The sequence below is a fragment of the Elephantulus edwardii genome, unplaced genomic scaffold (genome assembly GCF_000299155.1).
Source record: "Elephantulus edwardii isolate Elephantulus edwardi_28Jun2011 unplaced genomic scaffold, EleEdw1.0 scaffold00124, whole genome shotgun sequence".
In the NCBI taxonomy this organism is placed as follows: Eukaryota; Metazoa; Chordata; class Mammalia; order Macroscelidea; family Macroscelididae; genus Elephantulus; species Elephantulus edwardii.
In genome coordinates, this window is record NW_006399874.1 from 2,231,473 (window position 1) to 2,246,013 (window position 14,541).

Below are 14,541 nucleotides of genomic sequence, written 5' to 3' on the forward strand. Positions count from 1 at the left end.
ATAAATAAAAATGAAAAATTTCAGTCTGTGAAAACAGATTAATTCAGGAATTCATGAATATAAAGTTTAAACTAACAGCTCACAGGATGGGTTAAGTAGAAGTCAAATTGGTGATCAAGAATGACATCCCATGTATATATCCAAATGGAAATATAAAAATATAACAGGTGAAAACAATAATAACAACAATAACCCACAAAATGAAGCAACAAAATCTAGAACATGAAGCACACAAACTGATTAACATTCGTGTAGTTGTTATCTCAAAAGTGTTGGTGAGATAATGAGAGCAAATTTTTTTACGTTTTTTTATTAATTTAAATGAAAGTTTACAGAGACTTAGCATTTCCAGTCATTCATTTATGAGCTTTTCTCCCTACCCATCCCCTCCCCACAATTCACTCTTATTTTTGAAAACAAAAATAAAAACTCTTTCACTGTTATGCAATCCCTCCTCCCAAGTCCACTCCACTAGCAGCAGCCTTCACTCTGGAATTCTGTAATGACCAGAATACCCATTTATATATGCCTTTTAAACAGTTCTTGCCCTCATCTGTTTCAATGCAAATACATCATTCCTCCCCTCCTTTTCTGTCTTCCCTCAAGCCTGATGTCAGTCCCATTTTACAACAGTGGCCCTGTGCAATATTTGTCCTTTTGTAACTAAGATATGTCACTCAGCATAATGACCCTGTAGTCTGAATAAAGTAAGGGATGACTGTATGGTTTAAAATCAAGAAGGGTGGGCATCACACATGCATCCTTTTCCCATACCTATTCAGTCTATATGCTGAACAACTCATTCTAGAAGCTGGACTTTATGAAGAAGACTGTGGCATTAAAATCAGAGGAAGATTCATGAACAATCTGCAGTATGCAGATGACACAACCTTGCTTGCTGAAAGGAATATAAGAAGCACTTGCTGCAGAAGAAAAAGGACTACAACCTTCAATATAGATTACATCTCAATATTAAGAAAGCAAAGTCCTCACTACAGGGCCAGTAGGCAACATTATGCTTGCTGGAGAAAAGAATGTAATGTTAATTACTTCACCCACAATTAACATCCTCAGTACTAACAGTCAAGAAATCAAAAGATATATTACATTGGGAAAGTCTGCCAGGGACCTCTCCGAAGTACTAAGGAGAAATCATGTCAGTTTATAGACTAACGTGTGCCTGATTCAATTTGTGGTTTATTCCAATCACTTGATATGAGAGCTGATATGATCCAATCACTTAATATGAGAAGTGAATAAAGGTTATAGAAGATGTATTGATAGCTTTGAGTAGTGGTGTTAGAGAAAATCACTGAATAGGTAATGGACTCCCAAAAGAATAAACAGGTATGGCTTGGAGAAAGTGCAGCTACAGTGCTCCTTAGAGGTAAAAATGACACGCATATTTTGGCTCACATACATTGGGCATGTTATTAGGAGGGGCTTTGCCTTGGAATGAGACATTATGCTGGGAAAGGTGGAAGGTCAGTTAAAAAAGATGAAGATCCTCAGTGAGAGGGATTGACAAAATGACTACAGCAATGGGCTGGCTCAAGTAAGTCAGAGATGATGAAGATGTCACAGGATAGAACAGCATTCAGACAGTGGGTCACTATGAGTCACATGTAAGTTGATGGTACCTAACAACAACAACAACATGGATTTAAGAGTGAGTTCTGTGGGCCTAGTGAATAAGGAAGGTGCTGCCAATCCAAAGGTAGGTGGTTGAAATACACCAGCTGCTACGCAGGAGAAAGATCAGTAATCTCCTTTATTTGTTGTTGTTGATTGCCTTCGAGTTGAGCATGACTCATAGCGACCTTATAAACAAAAGAATAAGATTTACAGCCTCTAAAAATCTGCTAAAGAGCTAGCTATGAGTCAATCATAACTCAACAACAATGAGTTAATTTTTTCTTGATGAATCTAAAAGCTGGCAGTTCATATCCAACTAAAGTATTCATGGAAGAGTGCTGACGAGCTGTTTCTGTAATCAAGGAAAATCTATGGCACTTAGCTCAACTTGGCAGCACACAGACAGGCTATCATTGGTTGGAACCAATTCTGTGGCAATTGGTTTGCTTGTTGGCTTTAGAAAATTGTAATTTTATTTCCATATTGAAAAACTTTGATTTCTACTTTATAAAAGTAAAGAAGCAGCATAAACCTAAAAGTAACTGCAAAGTCTCTAAAAGAAAACATAAGCAAATCTCTATGATTGAGCAGGCAAATATTTTTTTAACTGGTCACAAAATTAACAAACTCCATAAGAAAAAAAATGTCTACACTTGGTTAAAATAAGAATTTCTATTTATTCAAAGGCAACATTATGAGGCAGAAATGAAAAGCCATAGGTAAGACAAAATGATCTACTTTTCCTGTTTATCTAAACTGACCAGGTATTTGGCAAGTTTCCTGTAGAGAATGTATAAAAACTCTTACAAATATACAGTAAGAGCTACATAGAAATAATTCAATAAAATATTACACAGAAAGCTTGGTCAGTTACTTCATAGAAAAAGGAAATATATATGGTCAACAGACATAATTTAGTTAATGTCACTAGTTACAAGAGAAGTGCAAATTAAAATCGTTACTGTTGTTGTTATGTGCTGTCGAGTTGCTTGCAACTCACAGCGACCCTATGTACAACAGCTCTAAATTCTGCTCTGTCCTGTGCCAATTGCACTGTCTCCGACACACTCATCTCTATTACCCCGGTCACTGAATCAATCCACCTCATAGAGGGTCTTCCCCTCCTGCGCCTGTCCTCCACTCTCCCAAGCCTGATCTCTCTCTCTAAGGACCAGTCCCTCCTTACAACATGTCCAAACTATGTCAGATGAAGCCCCAGAATCATTGCTTCCAAGGAGCAGCCCAGTTTAACCCTCTCCAGGCTGAATCTGTTTGTTTTCTTAGCAGTCCGTGGTGCCCTCAATACTCTTCTTCAACGCCAAAGCTCAAAGGCATCAATTCTCCTTCTATCCTCCCTAGTCATTGTCCAGCTCTCTGATGCATAACAAGTGATTGCAAAGACCATGGCCTGTATCAGATGCACCTTAGTCTCCAGAGAGACACCGTTGCTCTTCAGTACTTTAGAGAGGTCCCTAACAGCAGATTTTTCCATCGCAATACATCTTTTAATTTCCTGTACTAGGTATTACTAAAAATAATTTTGTGATTCTGATGTTAGATGATAAAGTTCATTGCTGCGGTTCTGTGCCAGTCAAATTTCTTGTAGATCTTTCTCTTTTTTACTGACTTCTTTCTTTATCCAACTTATGTTCTTTTCCATGGACTGGCCCCTCCTGATAGCATGCCCCAAATCAGTGAGATGAAGTTTCTTATCTTTGCTTCTATGAACACTCTGAGTTCACTTCTACCAAGACCAATTTGTTTAGGAGTTTTAGATTTCCTTTCTCCCCCATGCCCTCACCAACACCAGAGTTCAAAGGTATGTATCATAAATTAAAATTAAATGGGTCATACATAATGTGGATGAATATGAAAATTTATTGATCACAGCCATTTGTAGGACAAGAGATGGATAATTTTTAGTAGTCATGAGTTAAAATCAACTTGCCATTGAGTTGGTATATATACAGCAGGAAAAAAAAAACCCTGAGCTAAACAAACTATACACAGAAAAAGATTATTTCTCTATATTAACACATGGATTAATCTCAGAGACATTATTTTGAGCAAAAGAAGCTAGGTATAATACACTTCTTTTTGTTGAATTTTTGTAAACATAAATTCCAGAAAAATTACTGATGGGATATGGGAGAGTGGGTGTTGACAGATAAAGGATACAAGTAGTGCCTTCTGTGGTGCAATCAATGTTTTATATCCTCTCTCCTAAGCCAATCTTACTGCCTCTGACTCACCAAACGTCATTACCCCCAGTTACCGTATCTGTCTCATCTTCACTTGGAGGTCTTCCTCTCTTGTACTGTCTCCTCAGTCTTCCAAGTATGATGTTCTACAAGGACTGATTCCTTCTGACAACATGCTCATATTATGTGAGACAGAGTTTCATATATATAAAGTAAAATATCACTTCATTGTACATTCATCATAATATCACATGTGATTAAATCATATATCAATATAAAAAATGTTGTATTAAGTTATTGTTAAGTGCTGTTGAGTCGAGTGTGACCAATGAACAACAGATCAGAACCCTTTGCTATTCTGTGCCATCTTCACCTTTTCTGACACATTTAAGCCCATTGCTGCAGTTACCATGTGCATCTCAGTGAGGGTCTTTCTCTCTCTTGTTGATCCTTCATCTTTCCAAACATCTTGCCCATTTTAATGGAATAGCCTATGCTAGCAAAATGCTCAAGGAAGCTCTGTTATTCTAGCGATAAGAAGCTTCATTTTGAACGAGTGGAAATCTAAAATCTGTGTAAATGTTCATTAAAATTAATAAAAATAAAAAAATATAAAAAAGAGAAAAAAAAGAAGCTGCATTTTCATCTCAAAGGTACACTGTTTGAATTCACCAGATGGCCCACAGAAGAAAGATGGACAATCAACTCCTGTGCAATTTGCTGCCTCTGAAAACTTCACTGCAGGATTAGCTATGAGTTGGTTTTAATTCATTGGTACACAACAATAATAACAAAGCAACAATCCAAAAGTATCTGAGATAAAACTTAACAATACTTGCTTCCAAGAAGCACTTTGGCTGTATTATTTCAGACATATCTGCTTGTTGTTTTAGCAGTCCGTGGGATGTTCAGTACTCTTCTCCAATACAACTCAAAGCATCAGTTCTTCTGTCATCCTGATTCATTGTCCAGTTCTCAGATGTATTATAGCAAGTGATGCATCCCAAGCTAATGTAATTAATAGAAAGTTAAATCTTCATAAAGTTTTTCTCCTATGCTGTCACTGAATTTATTATAATTAGATTTAAAAATTAGGATATTTGAGAGAAACAAATAAATGAAGAGATAGGAAAAGTAGCAGTAGGAGAGATAAAGACTATAAACAAAATGTGTGTTTTGAGATGCTTTCTACTTAAGTATTTCTCATTAATTTGTAAAGCACCATCATTCTTCACAGTATGTTGTCTTTCTGAAAATCTATGATTAGTTATCATCTTCCCATAAATTTATTTACTTATAAAATCTTCACTTTTCCAATTTTTAGAAAAAATCTAGTGATGTTTTAGATGGCAGTAACCATTAGATATATAAATGAAAAAGTTCCATTTATTGTATCATTTCACAAACTTAGAAATATTGATATTCTCGACAATTAGATTGTGACATATTTTATCTGTTTTAATAAATAAGGTGGAACTGACTAGACCACATGGAAATTGGAAGTTAACTAAGTTTATTGTTGCTGAAATGCTTGTACTTTGATGATGTCTCATTTCCAGTTAACTCAAAGTCCATTGCATCTTTGAAATGGTAAATGGAATTAATAATTTTTTAAAAACAGTTTTGAAAGTGCTTCTTTATAGTGTCAGGGCTGATTAAGGAAGCAGAGGGACCAAATTTTAAAAAGAAATTCTGAGAATTATTTACTTCTTAAAGCTGAGGTTATCATGACAATTTCTGAAGCTAACTTAAACTGCCCTTGTCTTTCATGGTAAAAAGAGAAGTTTAATACACTACCATCCACTTTGAAGCCATTAATATGGATCATACCCTAGACAATTTTTTAATCTTGGGCCTTGTATAGAGTGAATACAGAAAAAGATAGATGCTATTACCGTGATCATCCAATTTACCAAATTTCATACACACACAAAAGATCAGTTATTATTCTACTGGTCTTTTCTGCTATATTTAATTGTATCAACTATTTTTCTATGAACTCTTTGCTCAATTATTGCCAATTACTTCACTCTATTGCATCCACAATCAACATCCATGGTAGCACAGTCAAGAAATCAAAAGACATGTCACAGTGGGGACATCTCCTGTCAAGAAACTCTCTAAAGTTCTAAGAGAGCAAGGATGCCAACTTAAAGACTAAGGTATACCTGATCCAAGCCATGATATTTACAGTTGCTTCTTATGCATTTGAAAGTTGGAAAATGATAAGGATAACAGAAGAATGATTGATGCGTTTGAATTGTAGTGTTGGCAAAGAGTGCTTAATATCTCATGGCATATCCTAAGTGAATGAACAGAACTATCTTTAAATACCTTGTGTTTATTTTCTGTGTCCCAGTTAGATCATCCGACCAAAGCTACCTGTTAGTTGTTCTATATCTTCTCCCTATACTCTTCAATCCATCTTCCTCATTTCATAAATTGTTGTTATTTTCTATCAAGTTGGAACTGATCCATACTTGAACCTCTAGTGGGTTTCCAAAGTCAGAAAAATCACATAAGAGGAGATTGTTCCTCTTTCTGCCTCAGAGCAGCTGGTAAACTCAAACCGTGTGCCTTTGCATTGGCAACACAATTCTTTACCACTGAGCCACCAGAGCTCCCTTCATTTCATGTAGTATTCTGTAATCAAAATATAGAGGTTTTTTCCCTCCACTTTTCTCATTACTTAGAAGCAACTCAATGACTTTGCATTATCTTCCTCTCTCACTATGGATTGTTGTTATTGTGTGCTGTTAAGTCAGAACTGACCCATGCTGATCCTTCAGCACATTTTCAGAGATAATCAATTGCATAGGAGGAGATTACCTAGTTTTCTTTCACTGAGCTGGTGGATTTGAACTTCATGCCTTTAGGATTGCAGGGCAACTTTTAACACTAGGCCATTAGAGCCCTGTAGTGTGAATAGCTTGTCCTTGTCTCCTTTATAGACCATAATCTAGAAACTCACTTCTGTTTTCTCATTATAAACATTTCATTGCAATATCTCTTACTGTTTCTTCTTGCCTTTATTTTTCTTTAATATGCATCTCAGTGATATGTTCTCCAACACATCTTCACTGAACTAACTACTCAAATAAATGGATTCCCCTTGTTCACTTCAACAAAACCTGGTGAAAATTTCTTCCTTGGCTATTACTTTGTGTCATTTATAGACTATAAGCTTCTTGTACGCAATGTGCTGTTTATTATCTTTGTTCTCCAGTGCTTCTTATACTGTTGTTATGTGCCATTGAGTCAGAACTATCCTAGTGGATTTTTGGAGACAGAAATTTGCATGGGAGGAGATTACCTATCCTTCCTAAAGGTGTAAGAAGCACATCTTAAAGTACTTCCTATATGGATGATCATTAAGCAGATATTTTATAAGTGTGGTTTGAGAACGATCTTCTTATAGGGAAGTTCAAATTTATAAATGTTACTCAATCCAATGGCACTGAAACACTGGCTGCAGAAGGTTAAACATTTCAGCTTTCAATGTGGAATGCATCTCAACATCAAGAAAACAAATATTCTCATCGCTGATAGGAAATTTCCTATCAATGAATTAATTTTACTTGGATCCCCAATCAATACACTTGGTACCAGCAGTCAGAAGATCAGGAATCCTATTGCACTGGGAAAGTCTGTAGTCTGGGATCTCTCCAAATTAATGGGGAGTAGTGATTTCAATTTGATAACTGAGATGTGCCTAATTCAGGCCATGGCCTTTTCAGTCACTCACTAGGCATCTGAGATCTAAACAAGGGATAAAGAGAACTGAAGAAGAATGAATGCCTTTGAACTATGGATATTGGAAAAGAGTATCATGGACTAGCACAGAGGACAAACAGATATGTCTTAGAGAAGGTGCAGAAAGTGTACTTCTTGGGGACAAGGATGATAAGCTTTTTCTCACATACTTTGGGCATGTTTCTAAGACAAGGTATTCCTTGGAAAGGGACAAGATACTTGGAAAGGTGAAGGGACAGTGAAAGAGAAGACCCTCAACCAGGTGGATCGACACAGTGATTTCAGTAATAGGTTTGCCTGTGTCCGAGATTATGAGGCTGGCATATGATAGGACAGAGGTCAGATCTGTTGTTCATAGGATCACTGGGTGTTGTAGCAACTCAACAGTACCTAACAACAATAACAACCCAGTACAATAAAAGTGTTACACTAGTTCTGACTATTACCAACATCAGTTTATATACATAGAATTGTAACTGCTGAACAATACAATTGTTTTATTCTTATTTAGACCTATTTATCATTTCAATGACGGCAGTGAAAAATATGCCAAAGGCATTTAAATCAGCACCAGAGTTTCAATTGTTTTTCAGGCAGGATTAAAAAAATGCAAAGTAGACTATTCAGCTTTTTTTTTCTTTTTCTTTTTTGTTGTTGTGTTTTGTTTTGTTTTTCTGCAGATTGTTGCCAATTCCTGGGGAAAGTCCTGGGGAGAGAACGGCTATTTCAGGATTCTTCGAGGAGTAAATGAATCTGACATTGAAAAGTTGATTATCGCCGCTTGGGGCCAACTGACAAGTTTGGATGAACCATAACATCTCATTAAATTTCCATAAGGCCATTCATTTAAGCAACTCCTTAAATTGAAGTTTAGCAATGTGCAGTTCTCAGCATCAGTGGAATCTCTCCTTACTCTGTCATTATAATGTACCTGTTTTCTTGTTTTACCCCAGGCTCCATGTGACTGCTTCCTTTCTATTATGGAGTGCGTGAAAATACTAATAAACAGAGCACCACAGAGTGGATCAACACCCTTGAAGTTCTTAACTTGTCTTTTTTTCCCTCCTTTTGTTTTTTCTCTACTGCTAGTGTCTTCTTAGTCTCTAATAGTTTGCAAACTGTGTGACAGAAACTGTCTTAAAAGTTTATTGGATTATTGTAGAAGCCATCGTTTTTCTCATTGTTCAATAAAGATTTTAGGCGACTAAAAGTAACTGGACATTCATCACCTTACCATCTTTATAATTGTTTCTTTTAGAAGTTCATCAGGTTGTACTGGTAAATTCATCAATTAACCACCTTCGTAACTGTTAGCTTTTAACTTCCAACAACTGTTGCCTTAAATTACACGATTCTTCTCAGTATGCTAGTATTTTGGTTCTTCTCATTTGCTTAAACTTTAACATAACTTGTAACCAGGTCACAGAAGTAAAGTAACTCTCCATGGGAATGGGGCTTCTTTATGGTTCAATGTTCCTTGATAGGGAGACATTGAAGATTGCAAAAGCTTTAAGGCAAACAAGAAAAAGATACTCTATTTTTGGAAGTCAGTGTGTTTGTGTAAAGTCGATTAAAATCAGCTGCAAAAATGTGATTGTGAAGATAACATATTTATTCCCCCAAAACAGCAACATGATACCATGAGTCAGAAAGAATAAATATCCTTTTATCACAACCTCCTCACAGTTCACTGCGTGAGAGTCTAAAAAGTAAGCTAAATTGGCATTAATTTGCATCTAATTTTTCATTTTAGCTCTCTATAGTCAGGGATCTAAAAATAGCATCGCCATAATAGTTGGGAAGGATATAATCTTTTAATAATTCATTGGCATCTTTTAAGTAGCAAAGTAATAAATGAACAAACAAAGCTGGTCATTAAGTGAGTATGCGAAATATAGTTGGAATAGATGCTGTACATAGCCTGAATATCTCCGTAGTCTGTCATCTTAGGATAAAGAGCTGCACTGGCAGCACAAAGGCGAAGGGTTCACATCGACCAGATGCTCTTCAGGAGAAATGTGGACAATCTCCACTCATGCCATTTATAACCTCTGCAAATCTCTGCTGGAGACACGGATATGAAATTGTGCCTATTCGATGACACAAAATAACAAGTGTCACCTCAAAGAGACTGGATGGTATGGTGGTTAAAGCTTCTAAATAAAGAGTTGACAATTTCAATGCATCAGCTGCTCTACGGGCGAAGGGGGTGAGGTGTGACAGTTTGATTCTGCATAGATATACTGCCTGCGGAATACTATAGGACAGTCTCTGTTCTATAGGGTTGCTATGAGTTGAAATTGACTTAATGGTGGTAGACTTGGCTTTGGCTGTTACCTTAACTTCTGATGTGTGGCTTTTTAAAATAGTTAAGTCCAGAGGTGTCCTGATTAAATGAACCAGACAGGCTGAAAAAGTGAAGAAGAAGCAGATAAAGGTGAAGTGTGTCTGCTACTCTTGTTTTCTTCATTAAATACTGAGGCCTTTTCAGAAGAGACACGTATATACTTTATTCTACTTAGAAAATATACATGAGAGAGATCCACCTTGTTAAGGTTGAGTAATAATCTCCTAGAGGCTTAAGAAATCGTTTGGTCTTCTTTCACTTTAGATTCCTCCAGGAGCAATTTTTGAGACAAGGATTTAAGAACAAATCACTTACCTAGGTGGTGAAGAAAATATTGAAAAGGGTAAGATGATGCAAGATAATGAAGCCAATGCTAAAGAGTATATTGTCAAGTAAATTAATACCATGGAAAGCTGATTCTGGCCTCACTGAAAATGTCGCTAAAGAGGAGCCACCACTGGATTGACAGCTGCACCAGAGAAATAGAAATTGCTTTGTCCTACGGTCTAGATGAGCTCTCATGGCCTAGTGTCAAGAAGCAGTGCTGCAATCCCAAAGGCACACAGTTCAAATCCCAGCAGGTGCTCCATGGAAGAAGAATGGGCAATCTCCTGCCATGCAATTAACTGTGTCTGAAAACCTGCTGAAGGGTCAGCTATCAGTCGGTTCCAATTCTATGGTACACAACAGCAACAACAACATGGTCTGGATCCTCACCTCTTATACAGAAGACATTAGTTTCCTTCTTGGTCAATGAACTTCATATGCAACTACACCTTCTTGTCAATGGACTTTTACATATCGTTTGATGATAAGCAGGTTTCAGTGTAGCTGGGTAAGTCTGTAGTCAGGGACCTCTCCAAATTATTGAGAAACAGTTTGAGGACTATAATGTGCCTGATTCAGGCTATGATTTTGAGTCACTTACAATTAATCTGAGAGCTAGACAGTGAATAAGGATGACAGAAGAATCGATACCTTTGAACTATGGTATTGGAGAGAGTGCTAAAGATCCTCTGAATTGAAAAATACAAACAGGTATGTCTTGGAGAAGGTGTAGCCAGAGTGCTTCTTGGAGGCAAAGATGATGAAGGTTCATCTCACATATTTTGGGCATGTTTCTAGGAGAAGTTATTCTTTGGAAAGGGACATCATACTTGCAAAGGTGCGGGAGCGGCAAAGAGAGGACAGCCTTCATCCAGGTGGGTGGACAAGGTGACTGTGACAATAGCCTTGAGTATGTCAGAGATAGTCACGGTGGAATGGGATAGGACAGTGTTCAGATCTGTTATTCACAGGGTTATTATGAGTCATACTTGACTTGACAACACCTAACACTAACAAGAAAAGGGCCCAGAGTTGTATATACGAAAATCAGAAAATGAACATTCTAGATATAACAATTTGACTCACACATAAGGTATTTATTCTCCAATAAATGGAGGTATAATATGAATTGAGCTAACAATCAATTATTTATTCATTGCAAATACCTTTTATCAGAAAGGTAAATGGCAACTACACACTTGGACTTCACCTGATGGTCTACACAGGAATTAGATTATTACATCTGTGGAGGGAAAAATTGTTGGAGAAGCTCAGTATCAACTGTGAAAACTAGATTAGGTGCTGATTGTGGAACAGATCATCAGCTACTCAAATACAAATTCAAACTGAAGATAAAGAAAATGAAATGAAATCCACAAAAAACAAAGTTTGACCTTGAGTCTATCCTACCTGAATTAAAAACAAACAAAGAAACAAACCATCTCAGGAACAGGCCTTGAGCACTAAAGAGTGAAGACCACATGAACTGTGAAAGGATATCAAGAATATCATCTAGGAAGAATACAAAAAGGTCATTACAAAGATAGAGGACGGGGAAAAAATACCAAGATGCATGTCAGAAGAAACTCTGAATATTACACTAGAATGCTGAGAAGCCAAAGAAAAGGAAATAAATCGAGAAGATAAGGAGCTGAACAGAAGGTTTTAAAAGGTAGCTTGGGAAGACAAAGCAAAGTATTATACTGAAATGTGCAAAAAGTTGGAGTCAGAAAGTCAAAAAGGATGAACTCGCTCAGTATTTCTAAGCTGAAGGAACTGAGGAACAAATTCAAGCCTCAAGTTGCATTACTTAAAGATACTATGGGCAGAATGTTAAATGATCCAGGAAACATCAGAGAAGAAGGAAGGACACAGAGCCCCTGTACCAAAAAGAACTGGCTGACAAAAAGAATTTAATGAAACAACATATGACCAAGAGGCAATGGTGATGAAGGAGGAAGTTCAAGCTGCTGTGAAGGAACTGGCAAAAAACAAGACTCCAGGAATTGATGGATATGTTTCATTATCAAATGCCTTTTCATAGTCAATAACAGACATATAGACATTTCTCTGGTATTATTTACTATCAGACAAGATTAATTTTACACTGGTGATAATATCTCTGACGTCTTCAAAACCTGGCTTATATTTCTGGTAGTTCTTTGTCTATGTACTGTTTCAACCATTTTTGCATAATCTTTAGCAGGATTTTGCTTTCATCTCATGTCAGTGATATTGTTCAGTAATTTCCACACTCTGTCAGGTCACCCTTTTTGGAATGGGAACAAATATCAATCTCTTTCAGTCAGTTAGTCGGATAGTTGTCCTTAGGATTTCTCATTTGAATGTGTGGATCATAACAGATTATGGCTAACTAACATTGACAAAAATGGCGGATTCCTAGAACCCTTGATTGTGCTCATGTGAAAAATTATACTTGGACTAGGAAGCAGTAGTAAGAAGAGAGCAAGGAAACACTGCATGGTTCAAAATCAGGAAAGGAGTGTGTCAGGGATGCATCCTGTCTCCAGACCTTTTCAATCTATGTTCAGAATATATCATTCTGGAGGCTAGACTTTATGAAGAGGAATGTGTCATCAGGATTGGAGGAAGACTCATCAATGATCTGTCTTGTGAAGATAACATACTCTTGCATGCTGAAATGGAGGATGACTAGAAGTGTTTGCTGTGGAAGGTCAAGGACTGCAGTCGTCAGTATGGATTGAAGCTCAATATCAAAAACACAGATTCTCACCACTGAGCCAACTGACAGCATCATAATTGATGGAGAAGGGACTGAGATTGTTAAATTTCAGCTTCCTTGTTTCCACAATTAACACTTTTGTTACCAGCAGTCAGGAAATCAAAAGATGAATTGCGTTAGAAATGCCTGCTGTCAGGGACCTCTCCAGAGTTCTGAAGAACAACAATGTCAGCTGAGAGACTAAGGCTTGATCCAGGCCACGGTCTTTACAATTACTTGCTATGCATCAAAGAATTGGACAATGACTAAGGATTACAGAAGAAAAATACATGCCTTTGAGTTGTGGTGCTGGAGAATATTATTGAACATACTTGGAACTCCCAAGACAACAAACTGGTCTGTCCTGGAGAGGGTGAAACCAAGGTGATCCTTGCAGGCAAGGATTTTGATGTTCCGGCCCACATACTTTGGGCATGTTGCCAGAAGGGGCAATTCCTTAAAGAAGGATATCATGCTTAGAAGACTGGAGGGCACCACAGTAGAGGAAGACCTTGGATGTCATGGGTTGACATGAACTGTGGTAATGGGGATAGATACATGGAGACAATGAGATTGGCTCAGCATAGGGCAGGGTTCAGAGCTATTATACGTACGTAGTATTGTTATGAGTCACAAGTGACTTGAAAGAACATAATATCAATAACAATGGCAGCTATTAATAAAATCAATTAGCTTAGCATAAGACTAGGTTCCAGTGTCACAGAAAAAACTCCACTGAAATGAAATGCATCCTCTCATTGCTGGATTTCAAGGTAATATCCTTTGAAATGGTACTGGTGAGGTTATGTTAACAGGGCACTTAGGATATTTCTACTACATGGAATAGGCAGTGGAAAGGTCTATATATTTGGTATGTAACTTTTTAGGGTTCCAGTCTATGCTTTCAAAAGAAGATCTTATTGTTTTGTGCTTAAGCCTGTGTTATTTCTTGCCTCACAAATTTGCATCTTATCTCATTCAAAATTGTTGTTGTTAAATCCTGTCGATTCATAGATGACTCATAGTGACCCTATGAACAAAAGACCTGAACACTTGTATAACTTTCATCATTTCTCATAGAATTTCTGGAGGCAAAATCTTCCCTGAGTGTTTTAAAAGAACTATTTGAAAATTCTCTACTTTATGCATAAAATAGAATGAACTTTGCTAGTAAAGGTTTAACTAATATAGTGGAAACCTCTCCTAGTGTTTCAAGCAGAAAGTTTATCCTCACCTCCTCACTTGCCCTCCAAAATTCTATCAATGCCTTTCATTTGCTGATTCTGCAGAAAGATAATTAAGAAGCTATGCAATTAAGATATCATGGGCTAGCTATCATCTACTAGATATAGAACAGAAAAATGAAATCAATATCAGTGTAGAGCTCTAGAGAGAAATACAGCAATGTAGAGAAATAAGTTATTTATACATTTTACATAAATCTTAATGTCAATTAAGATAATTCACAGGAATATTTGTCAATATGACCTTAGTTCCTGATTTATATCTTAAGTGCTTTAATAACATTTTGCTAT

The 14,541-nt window shown here is 36.8% G+C and overlaps 1 protein-coding gene across 1 annotated transcript in view; it reads left to right on the plus strand.

Annotated features, from left to right (window-relative positions):
- TINAG (tubulointerstitial nephritis antigen) overlaps positions 1-8,575 on the plus strand; it is a 153,926-nt gene extending 145,351 nt beyond the window's left edge. Inside the window, exon 11 of the mRNA XM_006893134.1 lies at positions 8,270-8,575. Within this exon, the coding sequence (XP_006893196.1) occupies positions 8,270-8,404 (135 nt within the window). The 3' untranslated portion in view covers positions 8,405-8,575. The remainder of the gene's footprint in view (positions 1-8,269) is intronic.
- The last annotated feature ends 5,966 nt before the right edge of the window (positions 8,576-14,541 follow it).